The following is a 16,168-nucleotide window of genomic DNA, read 5'->3' as shown; positions in this document are numbered from 1 at the left end:
TAGCATGGCCCACTTCGGGTACTGCACCGTCCCACCTTCTATAGCATGGCCCACTTCAGGTACTGTCCCACCTTCTATAGCATGGCCCATTTCAGGTACTGTACTGTACCACCTTCTATAGCATGGCCCACTTCAGGTACTGTCCCACCTTCTATAGCATGGCCCACTTCAGGTACTGTCCCACCTTCTATAGCATGGCCCACTTCAGGTACTGTACTGTCCCACCTGGACAGGTCTGATACCCTGTACCAATACTTTATCTAATGAACCCTTCTTTCCTAACTTACTTGTTGATCACTCATCTGTATGTGTTTTGAAGTAAATTAACTCTGCTCCACAGTAAGTTCCTGTGGGAGGGGTCTCAGAGAGTGGGTGTGTCCTTCAGTCAGGAAACAAAACTGGAAAGCTTGTAGCGGTATTTATTAGAGAGGGGTAAAGAAAGATTTTGTTCGGGCGCCAGGCAGGTATTAACCATGCCGAAAGGAAAAGAGTAGAATAGAGAGAGTACCACTACCAGACCCACACACATCAGCAGAAGAGACTGCCTAGAGTGTAGCCTGTTTACCAGATAGCCAGTGGAGAGAAAAGAGAATACACACCATATAAAACCCACATCACAGCACAGGGGTAACCCCAACAAGAATACCTCATACAATAATACTAATACTAATAATGGCAGAGCAATTAAACAGCAACTTCATACAAGAACGAACCCAGTCATCAACAGAGGATTTGCAATAATCTGTATTATTTTCTAGTGGATGAGTGCAGAGGGTATGAATGTGGGGGGTGTTCATCGACACAACAAAGGCCTTAAAAATGTCCACAGTCTTCTCGGCCACATGTCATTAGTACACCTCACCTCAATACAGTTCACATAACAATACACAACTTGCAAGCAACCTCCCTTTTAACTAAAATGTCCATCAAAATACTTCTGGCAGGGCAATAATAGTCCAGCTCTAATGAACTTCAATGGGAAGTGCATTTGAAAAATAGAGAGTCTGTTGCAGGGTAAAGCACTGGAACGAGAGGGAAGAGAAAGAGAGAGAAAAAGAGAAATCTTAGCTGTGGTCTTCAGGCCTGCCGGTGTACGGTCTGACTGTCCGATGGTTTGTTGGTTTGTATGGTAAAGCTTCGCAACAATGTTGCTACTAATCCATGCGATCCATAACGGGCGCGGTCCCAAACAAAAACAACCACGATCTAAAGCGATCACACCGATGATTGAGTTAAATACTTTATAAACTACAAACGCTGAAAAACAAACAAAACTTCTGCAGCACAGCACACACAATCAAACTGTCGCGCCAGCCAAGAGCCCCTCCCCAAAGAGCTGAATGAGCTCTCTTTATCTCCTCCTTCCTTAGTGCTCATGCGCTCTTAAAGTGGCAGTGCAGATTTCGCCACACTCCTCCCCCCATGAAAAAACAAAGCCTGTAGAATCAGAGAGGACGCAGGCTTTGACAGGTTCATGTTCCTGCTACACAAAACCAGGGAAGTCCTCATCATCAGAGTCCTCCACGAAGAGGTCCTGCAGGTGTTGCCTTTGCCTGCGATCCAGCTCTTCTGCCGTAGGGTAGCAGGGCTTTAGGTCAACAACATGCACTGTCCTGACATCTTCCCCAGTGTCCTCCAAACAGACCAAGTAGTTCACTGGTCCCAACTGCTGCACTACACGGTATGGACCTTTCCATCTCGAAGCTAGCTTGGCAGTGAACTTCTTAGATGCCTTTGACAGATGATGTGAACGTACCCAGACACGAGACTGGGGTGGAAAACACACGTCTCGTCTATGTTTGTCATAGTTTCTCAGCTGTCGTTGTTTGGCTTTGGTTTTGCTGGCCTCCACTCTGGCTAGCAAGGTGTGGTGGTGTTGTACGGCATCAAACGCTGGGCAGTCAGGTGAAACATTCGAACTTTGCAAGACCCTATCCATCGGACCTTTTAGTGGTCTTCCCAGGTGGAGTTCGGCAGGAGTGACCCCAGAAGTCTCCTGCACGGCAGAGTTCAGTGCAAAGCGAAATTCTGGAAGATGCTGATCCCAACTTGTGTGCTGATCCCCCACGAATGAAGCAATCATCCCCTTCAGGGTTCGGTTTACCCTCTCGGTCAGGTTGGTCTGAGGATGATAGGCTGTGGTCAACTTGGCAATTACACCCCAGTAGGTACAGAGCTCTTTGTAGATTCCTGATATGAACTGCGGACCTCGGTCAGATAGGATTTGGTCTGGAATCCCGAATCTGGTAAAAACCTCCCTTCTCAGAATTAGAGCAATGGCTGATGCAGTGGCTTTGCGGAGGGGAAACAACTCCACCCAGTGTGTGTAGTAGTCCACTACCACCAATAAAAATTCATTCCGTGTCCCCCGGCTGGGAGGAAAAGGTCCCATGAGGTCAATTCCCAACATTTCATTTGGATGGTTCACCACAGTCTGCTGCATTTTCCCGGCAGGTCTGCCAATGTCTGGTTTGTATTTCTGGCAGACTTCACACTGCTGTACAAACTTCCGGGTATCAACCCACATGCCTGGCCAGTAAACCACCTCTTGTAGTCTTCGATACGTTTTAAAAACTCCAAGATGGCCACTCATGGGATTGGCATGATAAGCTTGGATTATCTGGTCACACAATGTAGAGGGAATGAAGACGCGATAATGGGTGCTGTGTATTCCATCTCCTCTTGGAGTTTTTCGATACACTTTATCCTGAATTATGCTATACTTATCATTGAAGCGACTCTTGGTGTCTTCTTCAGACAGACTCTTGTGGATCACCATTATGGCAGCATCCTTCTGCTGTGCTCTCCATACACTCTCATCATCCAGAGGAAAGGAATCATCCAGACATTTAGCGGTAGCATAAGTACTGCACAAGGGAGGACAAACATTGGCAGTCTCTGTAATCCGAGAAAGGGCATCTGGTACAACGTTCAGTTTTCCTTTGCGATACTCAATGATGAAGTCAAACTTCTGCAGTCTGATAGACCAGCGAATAAGGCGGCTGTTGGTCTTGCCTGATGCCAGAACCCACTGCAGAGCAGCATGGTCTGTGACAACGGTGAAGATCTTTGCCTCCAAGTAGTAGCTCCATTTCTCCAAAGCCCAGACCACAGCGAGGCACTCCCTTTCAGTCGTTGAATAATTCCTCTCGGCTGAATTAAGGGTGCGACTTGCATAGGCAAGAACTTCTTCTGTTCCAAGTCCTGTTTGTTGAGCCAAGACTGCTCCAAGTCCTGTTTGACTTGCATCCGTGTACACAATGAAATGAGCATTCAGGTTAGGATGTCCAAGCACTGGAGGAGTAATTAGACTGTTTTTGAGTGCTTCAAATGCACTTTGGCATGCAGGGGTCCATTGGAATTTCACACCTTTCTTCTTAAAGTGGTTGAGGGGTTCAGCTACCTTTGAAAAGTCAGGCACAAACCTGTGGTACCATCCAGCCATGCCCAGAAACCGCTGAACAGCCTTGAGGGATGTGGGAATTGGGAATTCCTGCACGGCTGCAACTTTGGCTGGATCTGCATGGATACCTTCAGCATTAACCACATGACCAAGGAACTTGAGTTCTGGCAGACAGAAACGACACTTCTTCAAGTTCAAGGTCAAACCTGCAGCCTGTCGAAGACTGACTGAATGTCTTGCAGATGATCCGCGACAGAGGAGGAGTAGATTATGATGTCATCCAGATACACAAGACAATTTCTACCCCTCAGATCTCCCAGGACAGTCTCCATCAACCTTTGGAAGGTTGCTGGAGCATTCTTCAAACCAAAAGGCATGACTTTGAAGGAGTACAAACCAGCAGGGGTGACAAAGGCAGTCTTGTCCTGACTAGCGGGATCCATTGACACCTGCCAATAGCCACTGTTCAGATCCAGATTACTAAAGATGGTTGCTCCTGCCAGAGATTCCAGTATGTCATTTATGTTTGGTAGAGGGTAGGCATCGCTTTCTGTTATGGCATTCGGCTTCCTGTAGTCCACACAGAATCGATATCCACCATCTTTCTTAGGAATCAGGACAACCGGAGAAGCCCATCCGGAAAAAGAAGGTTCTACAATTCCATTCTCCAACATGCTTTTGAGCTGTTCATTGAGAATTGCCAGTTTGGCAGGGGACAGCCTGTAGGGACGCTGCTTAATGGGGACCTCATGCCGGGTATAGATTTTGTGTTTGAAGACGGTTGTACGGCCGAGTGTAAGAGTACAAACCTCACTGTTCATGTCCAACATCTGGGAGAGCTGCCACCTTTCATCATCTGACAGACATGCCTGTTCCACTGCTTGTTTGATGTAGAAATCCACATCAGGTTTGTTTTTGCTCTCGGATAGAAGGGGGGGTACGGCGGTAATCAGGATGATAGTTGGGTTCTCGGACTTCACTGGTGGAACATGTTTTTGTCTTTGTCCGATGACTTGACCTTGTCCGGACTCTGCATAATGTAGCAGGCTCCAGCCTGAAATCAGTGCATTACCAGGTTGAAATGGATGAGGCTGAGAATAGTCAGAGTGCAGCCGATAGGAGGGTTCAGACATCGAGATGGTCAGTCCACTGAAGAACAGGAAGTCGAGGCCAAGGACTACAGCAAATGCAAGGCTTGAATCTGCAAGAATAGCCACAGGAAGGTTAGTCTCACCATGCAGTTTTATTATTATACTAATCCAGCCCAAAGGGGTGGTAGGTTCTCCATTGGCCAAGTACAATGGTCCCTCCTCCCATGTTCGTAGCTCCTCATGAGGTAATGCCATGTTCTGCCACAGGGCCTCTTGCATCAGGGTGTAAGATGCCCCTGTGTCGATTATGGCCTTCCCTCTCCAGTTCCTAACAGTCAGAGGAACCAATAGTTGTTGCGGAATAGGAATAAGACTGCTAGCTGTGCTGTCTAAAGGCTTCATGGTGGGCATTAAGGCTGACCCAATTGTATGCAGGCCACCACATCTGTCTAGACTTTTAGTCTTCGGTCCTTTCTGACCTTTTCCTGAATCCTGACGCTGGACATAGAGCGGGCAAGAATCTGGAGGATGTTGGACTTTACACCTCCAACACACGACTGGACATTTGTCCTGGATCTTGGGTACAAATATCTGAGACGGTTTAGCCCCAGGAGAGTTATGGGTATACTGGGATGAGGGAACAGGGTTTTTAGTTTGGAGGTGGTGCTTCCAGTCCTTCTCAAACTGAGTCCCAAGACGCACCAGATCATCCACATTTTGCACACGTTCTCGAAGTTGACTAGCAAGGCGGGGAACCATGTTCTTAAGAAGGAGTTTGACCATCTCCTGCTCAGTAATGTCAGCCTTCCATCTCCTACATAGAACTCGATAGGAGAAGGCAAAGTCCCGTATTGGCTCTGCTTCACCCTGGACTCTGTTACGAACACGTTCCGCCAGTTCATCCACATAGTCCTCTGAGAGGAAGGCTAAGAGGAATATATTTTGAAACTCCTCCCAGGTTGACACATGTTCACGGGCTATCTCCCACCAGTCTCTTGCTGTACCATGAAGAACACTGCGGAGGGTAGCAAGAACCTCCAAGTCAGTAAGGGGCCGGATAGAAAGAAAATCATTACACTTAGATAAGAAAAACAGTGGATCAACATCATCTTCTGGGCTGCCAAAAGTGGGGAAAAGTAGTTTGATAGGGAGGGAGCGCTCTAGAGGAGGCATAACAGTGGCAGCGGGAGTTCTGTTGTTTAACAGTATCTTCAGAGGGGGTTTTGTAGTACTACCTGTTCCTATTCCCTTACTGGCCAAGCCAGTGGCAGAGGTAAAACCTGAGGGAGGTGCAGAAGATTTGTCCAGAAGGGAAAAGCACTGCATTACCTCCTGGTGCAAATCTTCCAGTTGAAGGTCTGTGGCCTTCTGTGCTTTTTCCATCTCATTAACGGTGTCCTTTTGAGTCTGTTCAATCAAAAATCGTAGTTCCCCTGTGAGAGAGTTCTTCATGTCCTCCATAACTTCCTTCAGATAAGAACACACTCCCTTCACAACAGAGGCTGACTCCTCTGCTCTCTGTTTTTGTTCCTCCTCAAGAAAGATTATGACTTGATGATGGTTAGTTTCCATTTGTGTTTTGAACCGGTGCAGTTTTCCTTGAATATCCTGCTTCAGAGAATCTTGTAAATATTTCTGTCTCTGAACCATTTGTTGTTGGTTTTCCTCCATTTGACAGGGAAGGTAATCCAACCTCCGCTGCACATCTGTCTGATGAGCCTCCACACATTCACTGAGTTTGCGAATGGCATTCTCCTGCATTGTCAAACTATGATTGGTGTGTGTCCATTGATGTTCCAGTTGTCCAGTGATCACAGAGACACCTCTCCCAGTCTCTCTGGACAGGGTAACCGGAAGGGTTTGAGGGGAGGGTAATGGTGGAGATGTTATAGGTGAACCAGAAGCCTGGGGATTAGGGTCAGTGCTATTCAACTCCATTAGTTCGAGTCCTTCCACAATGAAAGAATCCCGAACGTGATTACCATCAGGTGTGTCCACATTGACACAGTATGGGGTTCCAACAAAAGACATGATTCAACCTTGTGTGGATGGTGTCATAAGTGTTTCTCTTCAAGTCCCTGTTTGGGCGCCAATTCTGTAGCGGTATTTATTAGAGAGGGGTAAAGAAAGATTTTGTTCGGGCGCCAGGCAGGTATTAACCATGCCGAAAGGAAAAGAGTAGAATAGAGAGAGTACCACTACCAGACCCACACACATCAGCAGAAGAGACTGCCTAGAGTGTAGCCTGTTTACCAGATAGCCAGTGGAGAGAAAAGAGAATACACACCATATAAAACCCACATCACAGCACAGGGGTAACCCCAACAAGAATACCTCATACAATAATACTAATACTAATAATGGCAGAGAAATTAAACAGCAACTTCATACAAGAACGAACCCAGTCATCAACAGAGGATTTGCAATAATCTGTATTATTTTCTAGTGGATGAGTGCAGAGGGTATGAATGTGGGGGGTGTTCATCGACACAACAAAGGCCTTAAAAATGTCCACAGTCTTCTCGGCCACATGTCATTAGTACACCTCACCTCAATACAGTTCACATAACAATACACAACTTGCAAGCAACCTCCCTTTTAACTAAAATGTCCATCAAAATACTTCTGGCAGGGCAATAATAGTCCAGCTCTAATGAACTTCAATGGGAAGTGCATTTGAAAAATAGAGAGTCTGTTGCAGGGTAAAGCACTGGAACGAGAGGGAAGAGAAAGAGAGAGAAAAAGAGAAATCTTAGCTGTGGTCTTCAGGCCTGCCGGTGTACGGTCTGACTGTCCGATGGTTTGTTGGTTTGTATCGTAAAGCTTCGCAACAATGTTGCTACTAATCCATGCGATCCATAACGGGCGCGGTCCCAAACAAAAACAACCACGATCTAAAGCGATCACACCGATGATTGAGTTAAATACTTTATAAACTACAAACGCTGAAAAACAAACAAAACTTCTGCAGCACAGCACACACAATCAAACTGTCGCGCCAGCCAAGAGCCCCTCCCCAAAGAGCTGAATGAGCTCTCTTTATCTCCTCCTTCCTTAGTGCTCATGCGCTCTTAAAGTGGCAGTGCAGATTTCGCCACAAGCTCTGCCTTCATCAGGCCAGATGGGTCAGTGGTGCTTACCATCCTCAACAGGTGGGTGTGTGTGTTAACACTTGATGTGTGTGCGTTACCTTGATGTGAGACTGTGTGTGTGTTGCAGGTCATCGTCAGAGGTCCAGTTTGAGGTGTATGATCCTGCTGTGGGTTTCATCTCCTCCAGCCCACTCCCTGCTCACACTCGCTTGGAACACACTCTGACCGCACTGGAATGGAACACACACCTTTACTGCCAGGGTCAAAGCATTGTCACAGTCCCCACTACCAGGTCTGCTACATTTCCACCACTACACTCAACTCCCACCACCATCCGAAGCCCAATGTGCTGCCGCCTCAGAACAGCATATTTAAAAATATCTAAAAATATCTAAGCATATCTAGAAATGTCTGTGTGGTTTAGCCAATACAGCCAAATATGTTGCATGTTCCTATGTATCTGCACTGATCTTTATCACGCTGGGAGAAGCTCTGGAATGTGTGAATATAGCATGTGATCAAACCAGGACCAGGTACACTAACTACTATGATCAGACACTGCTGCTGCTTGAGACGGTCTGACCATTACACTGCTAACAACCGTTTCTAAACTGAAATCTGGTTTAGAAAAGAGATCATGTACCGAATCTATTAATGCCGTTTAAACCATTTGCCTTTTGAATAAATGATGTGTCTCTATTACGTCGTCACACAAGTATCGGGACGTTTTAATGGACAAACAGACCCGATAAAAATCAATGTTAATGGTTTTTAATATTTTGTTGAATTATTAATACATCATACATGTTATCATATATATAATAATATACACAGACTAATACCCAGGGATTCACATTTGTCTCCATTCTCAATATGCTGTGTTGTTCTCTTCTCAAACCAGAAGTTGTTGGACTAAAAGTATTTACATTAAAAAAATAGTGATAGAAATGTGAAACAAAAGACAAGTCATCAACGGAGGAGTAAAATGACAGAGCGATGCAAATCTGTCTGTAATATATACACCAGAATGACAGCGAAAGACAGTAGATTGTGGAGGGCCCCGTCTCAATAGTCAAAATTATGTCTCCTTTCTGCACTGATGTGACAGAGCTAGAAAGGCAAAATCAAATTCCTGGTGAGCATCTGCCATGTTCAGTGCAGATGATGAGGAGAGGAAGCCACACTAGACTATTGAGATGCATCCCAGGAGTAGAGGGGTAGGGAGAGACGTTGTTTTACAGCAGTGCTTTTCAGAAGGATGGAAAAGAGGAATATGGAGAAAAGAGTAGAAAAAAACAAGATGTGGTTGATGTTTGAAGGAGTTGAAGGCAAGTGCTTGGTCATGATGAGGCAGAGGACAGCTAATGGATCATGACGTGTGTGTGGGGTTCTACCGAATCAGGATGTGTGTGTGTGTACTCTGTGTGAACATGGTTCCAGGGGCATTGAGACGGGAACAGCCATACTGAGATGACCATCCTATGACTGTAGATGAAGAGATGATTCAGAGAGGAGTGAGATGAAGGAATGACACAGAGGAATGAGGCAGAGATGGAGGTCTATCCTTCAGAAAGTCCTTATCTCCCGTGTGCAGTAGTTCGTAGAGAAGGGGGGGGGGGGGTGAGGGTCAAAAAAGTGGAATGGACGGATGAGAGAGATTAAAAGGAGGTCAGAAAGGTGCAATAAGGGGATGGAGGGATGAGGGGGAGGTGTATTTCAGAAGGACCATCTCTCCTGTGTGCGGGGGTCCGTGTTTAGAGAGGGGGATTCTGGGGGGTTCTGGGTGTTGCTGTCTTCTCCATTCAACCCCTTCCTACACACAGGACACGTATCATGCTGCAGAAAGAGAGAGAGGAGAAAATCAGTAACAAACATCTTGAAAACATTCCTCCTACTAAATATCACCCCACCCTCCTCACCATTTCCAACCAGGGTACTATACAGTCTGAGTGGAAGAAGTGGTTGCAGGGCAGCTGTCTGACGGGCTCTCCCACTGCAAAGTCCTCCTTGCACACCGGACACTCCATACTGCAGTCTGGAGAGACACACCCCTTGTTATCATCTAGTATTACATTCCTGTTAGAAATGATCATACATAACTATCTTACACGCAGGAAAAATACTCCATATTACAGTATACAGAGAACGGGGGAGGAGAGGGAGAGATGGGAAGACTGAAGAGATGATGAAGCTGGGGCGACATTAGATGTTTTTATTGAACCTTTATTTAACTAGGCAAGTCTGTTAAGAACAAAATGTTATTTACAATGACGGACTATCAGGCATTAAAATAACTGAAGCCTAGCATCTGATGCCAAATTCCTGAGTGGCTAGTTGAGATGATTTAAGAGTAATAAGTAGCACTCTTAATGACAAGAAATAGTGAGACAACAGCTATGTGGGCCCTGAGCCAGGGGAGACAGAGAGGGAGAGAGAGACAGCAGCTATGTGTGCCCTGAGCCAGGGGAGACCGAGAGAGACAGAGAGGGAGAGAGAGAGACAACAGCTATGTGGGCCCTGAGCCAGGGGAGACCGAGAGAGACAACAGCTATGTGGGCCCTGAGCCAGGGGAGACCGAGAGAGGGAGGGAGAGACAGCAGCTATGTGTGCCCTGAGCCAGGGGAGACCGAGAGAGACAGAGAGGGAGAGAGAGAGACAACAGCTATGTGGGCCCTGAGCCAGGGGAGACCGAGAGGGAGAGAGAGACAACAGCTATGTGGGCCCTGAGCCAGGGGAGACAAAGAGAGACAGCTGTTGTCTCACTCTCTCTGTCTGACCCAGGGCCCACATAGCGATTGTCTCGCTCTCTCTATGTGGGCCCTGGGCCAGGGGAAATAGAGAGTGACCGACAGAGAGAGACAACAGCTATGTGGGTCTTGGGCCAGGGGGAGACAGAGAGAGACAGAGTGAGACCGAGAGAGGAAGAGAGAGTGAAACAGAGGACAGATGTGTGTATGTGAGAAAGACGAGGACAGGAGACAGCAGCTAGGAGTCCTCATTTACCCCAATGAGTCAGCTGTCAGCAGCACAGCTATACCAGCTTATTGACAGTACCAGTCAAAAGTTCGGACACACCTACTCATTCAAGGGTTTTTCTTTATTTTTTACAATTGTCTACATTGTAGAATAATAGTGAAGACATCAAAACTATGAAATAACACATATGGAATCATGTCGTAACCAAAAAAGTGTTAAACAAATCAAAATATATATTTTATGAGTTTCTTCAAAGTAGTCACCCTTTGCCTTGATGACAGCTTTGCACACTTTAGGCATTCTCTCAATCAGCTTCATGAGGTAGTGACCTGGAATGCATTTCAATTAACCGTTGTGCCTTGTTAAAAGTTAATTTGTGGAATTTATTTCCTTAATGTGTTTGAGCCAATCAGTTATGTTGTGACAAGGTAGGGGTGGTATACAGAAGATAGCCCTATTTAGTTAAAGACAAAGTCCATATTATGGCAAGAAAAGCTCAAATAAGTAAAGAGAAACAACATTCTATCATTACTTTAAGACATGAAAGTCAGTCAATCCGGAAAATTTGCTGTGCTGTGATGAAACTGGCTCTGATGAGGACTGCCATAATGCCACTTTCATAATGTTTACATATCTTGCCTCACTCATATGCATATACTGTATTTTATACCATCTATTGCATCTTGCCTATGTCGCTCTGTCGTTGCTCATCTATATATTACGTATATATTCTTATTCCATTCGTTTTTGTGTGTATTTGGTATGAAATTGTTAGATTACTTGTTAGATATTGCTGCACTGTCGGAACTAGAAGCACAAGCATTTCGCTACACTCGCATTAACATCTGCTAACCATGTGTATGTGACCAATAAAATGTAATTTGATAGGAAAGGAAGACCCAGAGTTACCTGCTGCAGAGGATAAATTCATTAGAGTTAACTGCACCTCAGATTGCAGCCCAAATAAATGCTTCAGAGTTCAAGTAACAGACATCTCAACATCAGCTGTTCAGAGGAGACTGCGTGAATCAGGCCTTCATGGTCGAATTGCTGCAAAAGAAACCATGACTAGAGGACACCAATAATAAGAAGAGACTTGCTTGGGCCAAGAAACACGAGCAATGGACAAATCTGATTTTTGTATCCAACCGCTGTGTCTTGGTGAGACACTGAGTAGGTGATGGGATAATCTCAGCATGTGTGGTTCCCACCGTGAAGCATGGAGGAGGTGTGATGGTGCTTTGCTGGTGACACTGTCTGATGTATTTAGAATTCCAAGGCACAGTTAACCAGCATGGCTACCATAGCATTCTGCAGCGATACACCATCCCATCTGGTTTGGGCTTAGTGGGACTATCATTTGTTTTTCAACAGGACAATGACCCAACACACCTCCAGGCTGTGTAAGGGCTATTTGACCAAGAAGGAGTCATGAAGGGCTGCATCAGATGACCTGGCCTCCACAATTATTTTTATTTATTTAAGAACAAATTCTTATTTTACAATGACGGCCTACCCCGGGCGACGCAGGGCCAATTGTGCACCGCCCGATGGGAATCCCAATCACGGCCAGATGTAATTCAGCCTGGATTCGACCCAGGGACTGTAGTGACGCCTCATGCACTGAGATGCAGTGCCTTAGACCGTTGCGCCACTTGGGAGCTCAATCCCCCGACCTAAACCCAATTGAGATTTGGGATGAGTTGGATCGCAAAGCGAAGGAAAATCAGCCAACAAGTACTCAGCATATGTGGGAACTCAAGATTGTTGGAAAAGCATTCCAGGTAAAGCTGGTTGAGAGAATGCCAAGAGTGTGCAAAGCTGTCAGGGCAAAGGGTGGCTACTTAGAATCTAAAACTTTAAATATATTTTGATTTGTTTTGGTTGTAACCAAAAAAGTGTTATTTCATAGTTTTGATGTTTTCACTATTATTCTACAATGTATAACATTTAAAAAAAATAAAGAAAAACCCTTGAATGAATAAGCGTGTCCAAACTTTTGACTGGTAGTGTATAGGCCACGGCACTATGGAGAAACTGGAGAGGAGGTAAAGGACTGACCTGCTTGATCCTGAGACACGTTGACTGTAGGTATGGAGGAGATCTTCTCTTTCTCTGCAGGAGGAGGGCCCGTGTTCTCAAACTGACCTAACAACTACACACAGGTAGACAGAGAAGATACATCACAATGGTTGCTGCAGGAACTATAAGAACAGCTTTACAATTCAGCTTTGTGCTGTAAACTGTGTGCTAACCTAGCATGATATAACAAGAGTAAAACCATCAGAAACATCCTGGAAAAGATAAGAGAGAAAATAACAAGAGAACTGCTAAACCATTAGCATTCTGGGTCTACCAACATCCATATAGCATACTACGTAGTGTGAAGTAATAGTTGGTTAGTGGCCATTCATACCAAATCAAGTGAATGGGGTTTGTGCGTGCGTACCTGTGTGATGACTGCGTCCAGTCCCCCCTGTCCCCAAGCATAGTCCCCTGGGTTAGAGTGTAGCATCCCCGTCCTAACACACAGAGAGAGGAGGTCAATTACAGTTAAAGATGAAACATTCAGGAAATATCCCGTTTCACACATGATGAACAGCAACAATATGGGTTGTGATTTAGTTTGGGTTTAAATGACAGGGTCCCAGGGGTGCTGGCTGAGGCACACCCATAACAAGTCAGGGAACCTTCAAATATTCATGTTGATCCACCTCACTATTTGTATGGAATCCACAAGAGAAAGTGTGTAAGTCAAACTATGGACTTACATACTGTATAACCACTGCTTACATGGCAGTAAGAAGGTTCTTACCAAGAGAGGGGAGGTGAGCCAGGAACTCCAGAGTTGGCAAATAGACCAGCCAGAAACTGTTGTACTATCCTACAGAGAGAGAAGGCACACACATCAGTCAGGAATGAGTTTAGCAGAACATTGAAAACTTTTTAAAAAAAGACTACATTTAGAACCTGCAAATCCTGGCTGATCAAAACAGCCATATGAATATCAACATGGCATCGTAAGGAGAGGAGTCTCACCCCTCTACGGCAGGTGAGCGGTCAGGTCTGCTGCTCCCTCTGGAGCGGTACCTCCGCTGACTGTGCAGGCGAGGGGGGCGACCAGGCCCCCAGTGTTCCCCCCCTCCCAGAGGACCCCCCAGGGGTCCTCCTAGCCCAGCAGGGACTGACCCTCCGATAGGACCTCCTCCCAGGCCTCCAAGCCCTCCCAGCCCCCCCAGACCTAACCCCCCTGATCCTACCCCAACCCCTCCACCAGGGACCCGGGGCTCTGAGTCTGGACTGTCACCATCCACTGTGAAAGGCCTCTCTACAAACAACAGGTGCCACAGCTGCTGAGAGAGAAATGAGGGGTGAGGGTGAAAACAGAGAGGGTGGGAGAAGGGGGAATAGAGAGAGGGACAGTGGAAGGGAGAGAGAGAGAGAAAGCATGTGAAAGACAGATGGGATCACAAAAGGTACATTTAGTACAGATGAGATCACAGTACACATTTGCACCCCCCCACCCCTGTATCCTCCAGGCCACAGTGCACTGCATATCATACCTCTGCAAACTGTGTGGCTGTGTCATCTGTCCCGTTAGTGCCACCCTCTAGCAGACTGAGGGGAAACAGCACACAGGAGGCAGAACACAGCATTAGTAACATCCAACATCTATACACAGTCATTATCCACCACCTTCCATTCACTCTGCCTAGCCTATGTCTGGTAGATTCATTAAAGCTACAGACATAGGAAACAAGATATTCTCACCTGGAATCTTCTGTTACCTCCTCTATAAAGCCAGACTCACACCTGGGACAGATGTACTCCTGCAAAAACACACAACACCACAAACTCAGAGAGTACATGAGTCACACTGTGTTCTATACAGGGCTGCTGAGGCAGCTATGCAGGGGTTTCTGTCTGTAGAATGGGGAAATGTCTAGTAGAGATCTGTGGCAGAGTCAGGATATAGCCTATTTGAATATAGCATTAGGCAGGAACATAAACATGTAAAGTGGAAGTTGTCATCGAGAAGTAGTCTTCCCTGGCACCAGTGATGAGTTCACTCACAATGGGATTAGGCCTATGACACAGACATGTTCTTTATTACACAAAACAAAAGGACACTTGAACATGAAGTGTGAACCTCATTCCAAAATTGTTCAAACCCTGTATTGCTGTATGCAATATTGTCATCTGGTGAAAACATACAGATACTATGCCTGAAAGAAGAATGCTTCAGACGGACAAGCACAGGGTTCTGTATATTTGAGGCATGCACCCTCTCTCTTTCAGTATATGTCTTGGGGAGGTGAGACAGATTAACTGCTTATATGCAGTCAGTGAGTGGAGCAGCACAGAGAGAGTGTGAGACCAGCAGGCAGGGTTAGCCTGTGGGCAGGCTAGATCAGAGTTTCCCAAATTCTCCCCCCAACCCCAGTACAAGTATAGTTTCTTGCCTTAGAGCTTCACAGCTAATTCAAATAAATCAAAGCTTTTATTTAACTAGGCAAGTCAGACAAAAACAAATTATTATTTACAATGACAACCTACCCTGGCCAAACCCTAACCCGTATTACACTGGCCCAATGGAACTTGGAACAGCTTGGAATCGAACCATGGTCACTGAGATGCAGTGCCTTAGACCGCTGCGCCACTCTGGAGTCCAATCTTGATGATGGGGGGGCAGGACCGAGTTTGGGAAACCCTGGGCTAGATGAATCAGACCCATAGGCACAGATCTATTTCCCAATAAGAGGGAAATCTCAAAACTGGCCTTGGGTCTGTTTCTAGGCCTACTTCAGCCTCCTCCCAGATGTAGCTTCAATGGCAGGAAGGGAATAAACAGGGGATTACCAGCCTGCCTCTCACTGACCAGCCTAATATACACAAATGTATCCTAGCGAACGTTGGTTTAGACAGGCAGACTGAATGACTTACTTACATATTGACTGGCTGCCAGAGACTGCGAGTCAATAACAAACCGATAGCGACACGACTGGCTAGCTAAATGTTAACGTTAAGTGTCGTAACTTTGTAGGCCAAGGAGTAGCCAGACTGGCCTAGTTACGTTGAAATATCCATCAGATTTCCATATAGCTACCTCCTCGAGGAATTCAGGAAAAGCACATAAAACCCACCTCGAATAAGGTTAACATCACATCAAATAACACCAGCTACTCAGTAACTACAGGTACAGTTATTCAACCATGCCAGTATCATCTTTAACAATTACTGGACATAATGTCTTTGTTAAAGAAATTAGTTGACAAATCCTATTGTAAAAGCGAGCAACAACAAATATCAACATTGTTTGCTAGCTAGCTAGAGCCAGTGCCGAGGGCCCTACTGGCTAGCCGTCTACAGTTAGCAGCTAGCTAGTTAAACAACTTCTGCTATTTGCTGGACTCAGATTCGGTTGTCAACCGACGGAAAAGAACAAGACCTGCTTTGAACAGACATGATCGGGACACGGTGAAACGACTGACTTACCGGGAGCTTGGGGCTTACTTCTCCCTTACAACAATGACAGAAGAACCGATGCGGGGGAACCGCCGCAGCTTCCGCCATCTTCCCCAGAATAGCACAAACAGTGACGTCGG

The 16,168-nt window shown here is 45.9% G+C and overlaps 2 protein-coding genes across 5 annotated transcripts in view; one reads left to right on the top strand and one right to left on the bottom strand.

Annotated features, from left to right (window-relative positions):
- The window catches only part of LOC135520695 (serine/threonine-protein phosphatase 1 regulatory subunit 10-like), a 24,588-nt gene extending 16,237 nt beyond the window's left edge, over nucleotides 1-8,351 (top strand). For all 3 annotated transcript variants that reach the window (XR_010452429.1, XR_010452427.1, XR_010452428.1), the window contains one exon: nucleotides 7,714-8,351. The gene's annotated coding sequence lies outside the window, so the exon portion shown is untranslated. The remainder of the gene's footprint in view (nucleotides 1-7,713) is intronic.
- Nucleotides 8,342-16,168, bottom strand: LOC135520694 (E3 ubiquitin-protein ligase RNF115-like). Of its 2 annotated transcripts, none has more exons than XM_064946433.1 (9): nucleotides 16,059-16,168; nucleotides 14,334-14,392; nucleotides 14,126-14,180; nucleotides 13,602-13,915; nucleotides 13,378-13,446; nucleotides 13,012-13,084; nucleotides 12,624-12,717; nucleotides 9,506-9,621; nucleotides 8,342-9,422 (listed from the first exon to the last, which is right to left on the bottom strand). In XM_064946433.1, the coding sequence occupies exons 1-9, from the start codon at nucleotides 16,134-16,136 to the stop codon at nucleotides 9,303-9,305; spliced, it is 978 nt and encodes a 325-aa protein (XP_064802505.1). In that variant the 5' UTR covers nucleotides 16,137-16,168; the 3' UTR covers nucleotides 8,342-9,302. The 2 variants fall into 2 exon arrangements, with proteins under 2 accessions (XP_064802505.1, XP_064802506.1); XM_064946434.1 differs by having other exon boundaries at nucleotides 13,602-13,912.

The sequence above is a fragment of the Oncorhynchus masou genome, chromosome 29 (genome assembly GCF_036934945.1).
Source record: "Oncorhynchus masou masou isolate Uvic2021 chromosome 29, UVic_Omas_1.1, whole genome shotgun sequence".
Classification (NCBI taxonomy): Eukaryota; Metazoa; Chordata; class Actinopteri; order Salmoniformes; family Salmonidae; genus Oncorhynchus; species Oncorhynchus masou.
The sequence above is the reverse complement of the archived record's forward strand: the minus strand, read 5'-3'. Positions and strand labels throughout refer to the sequence as shown.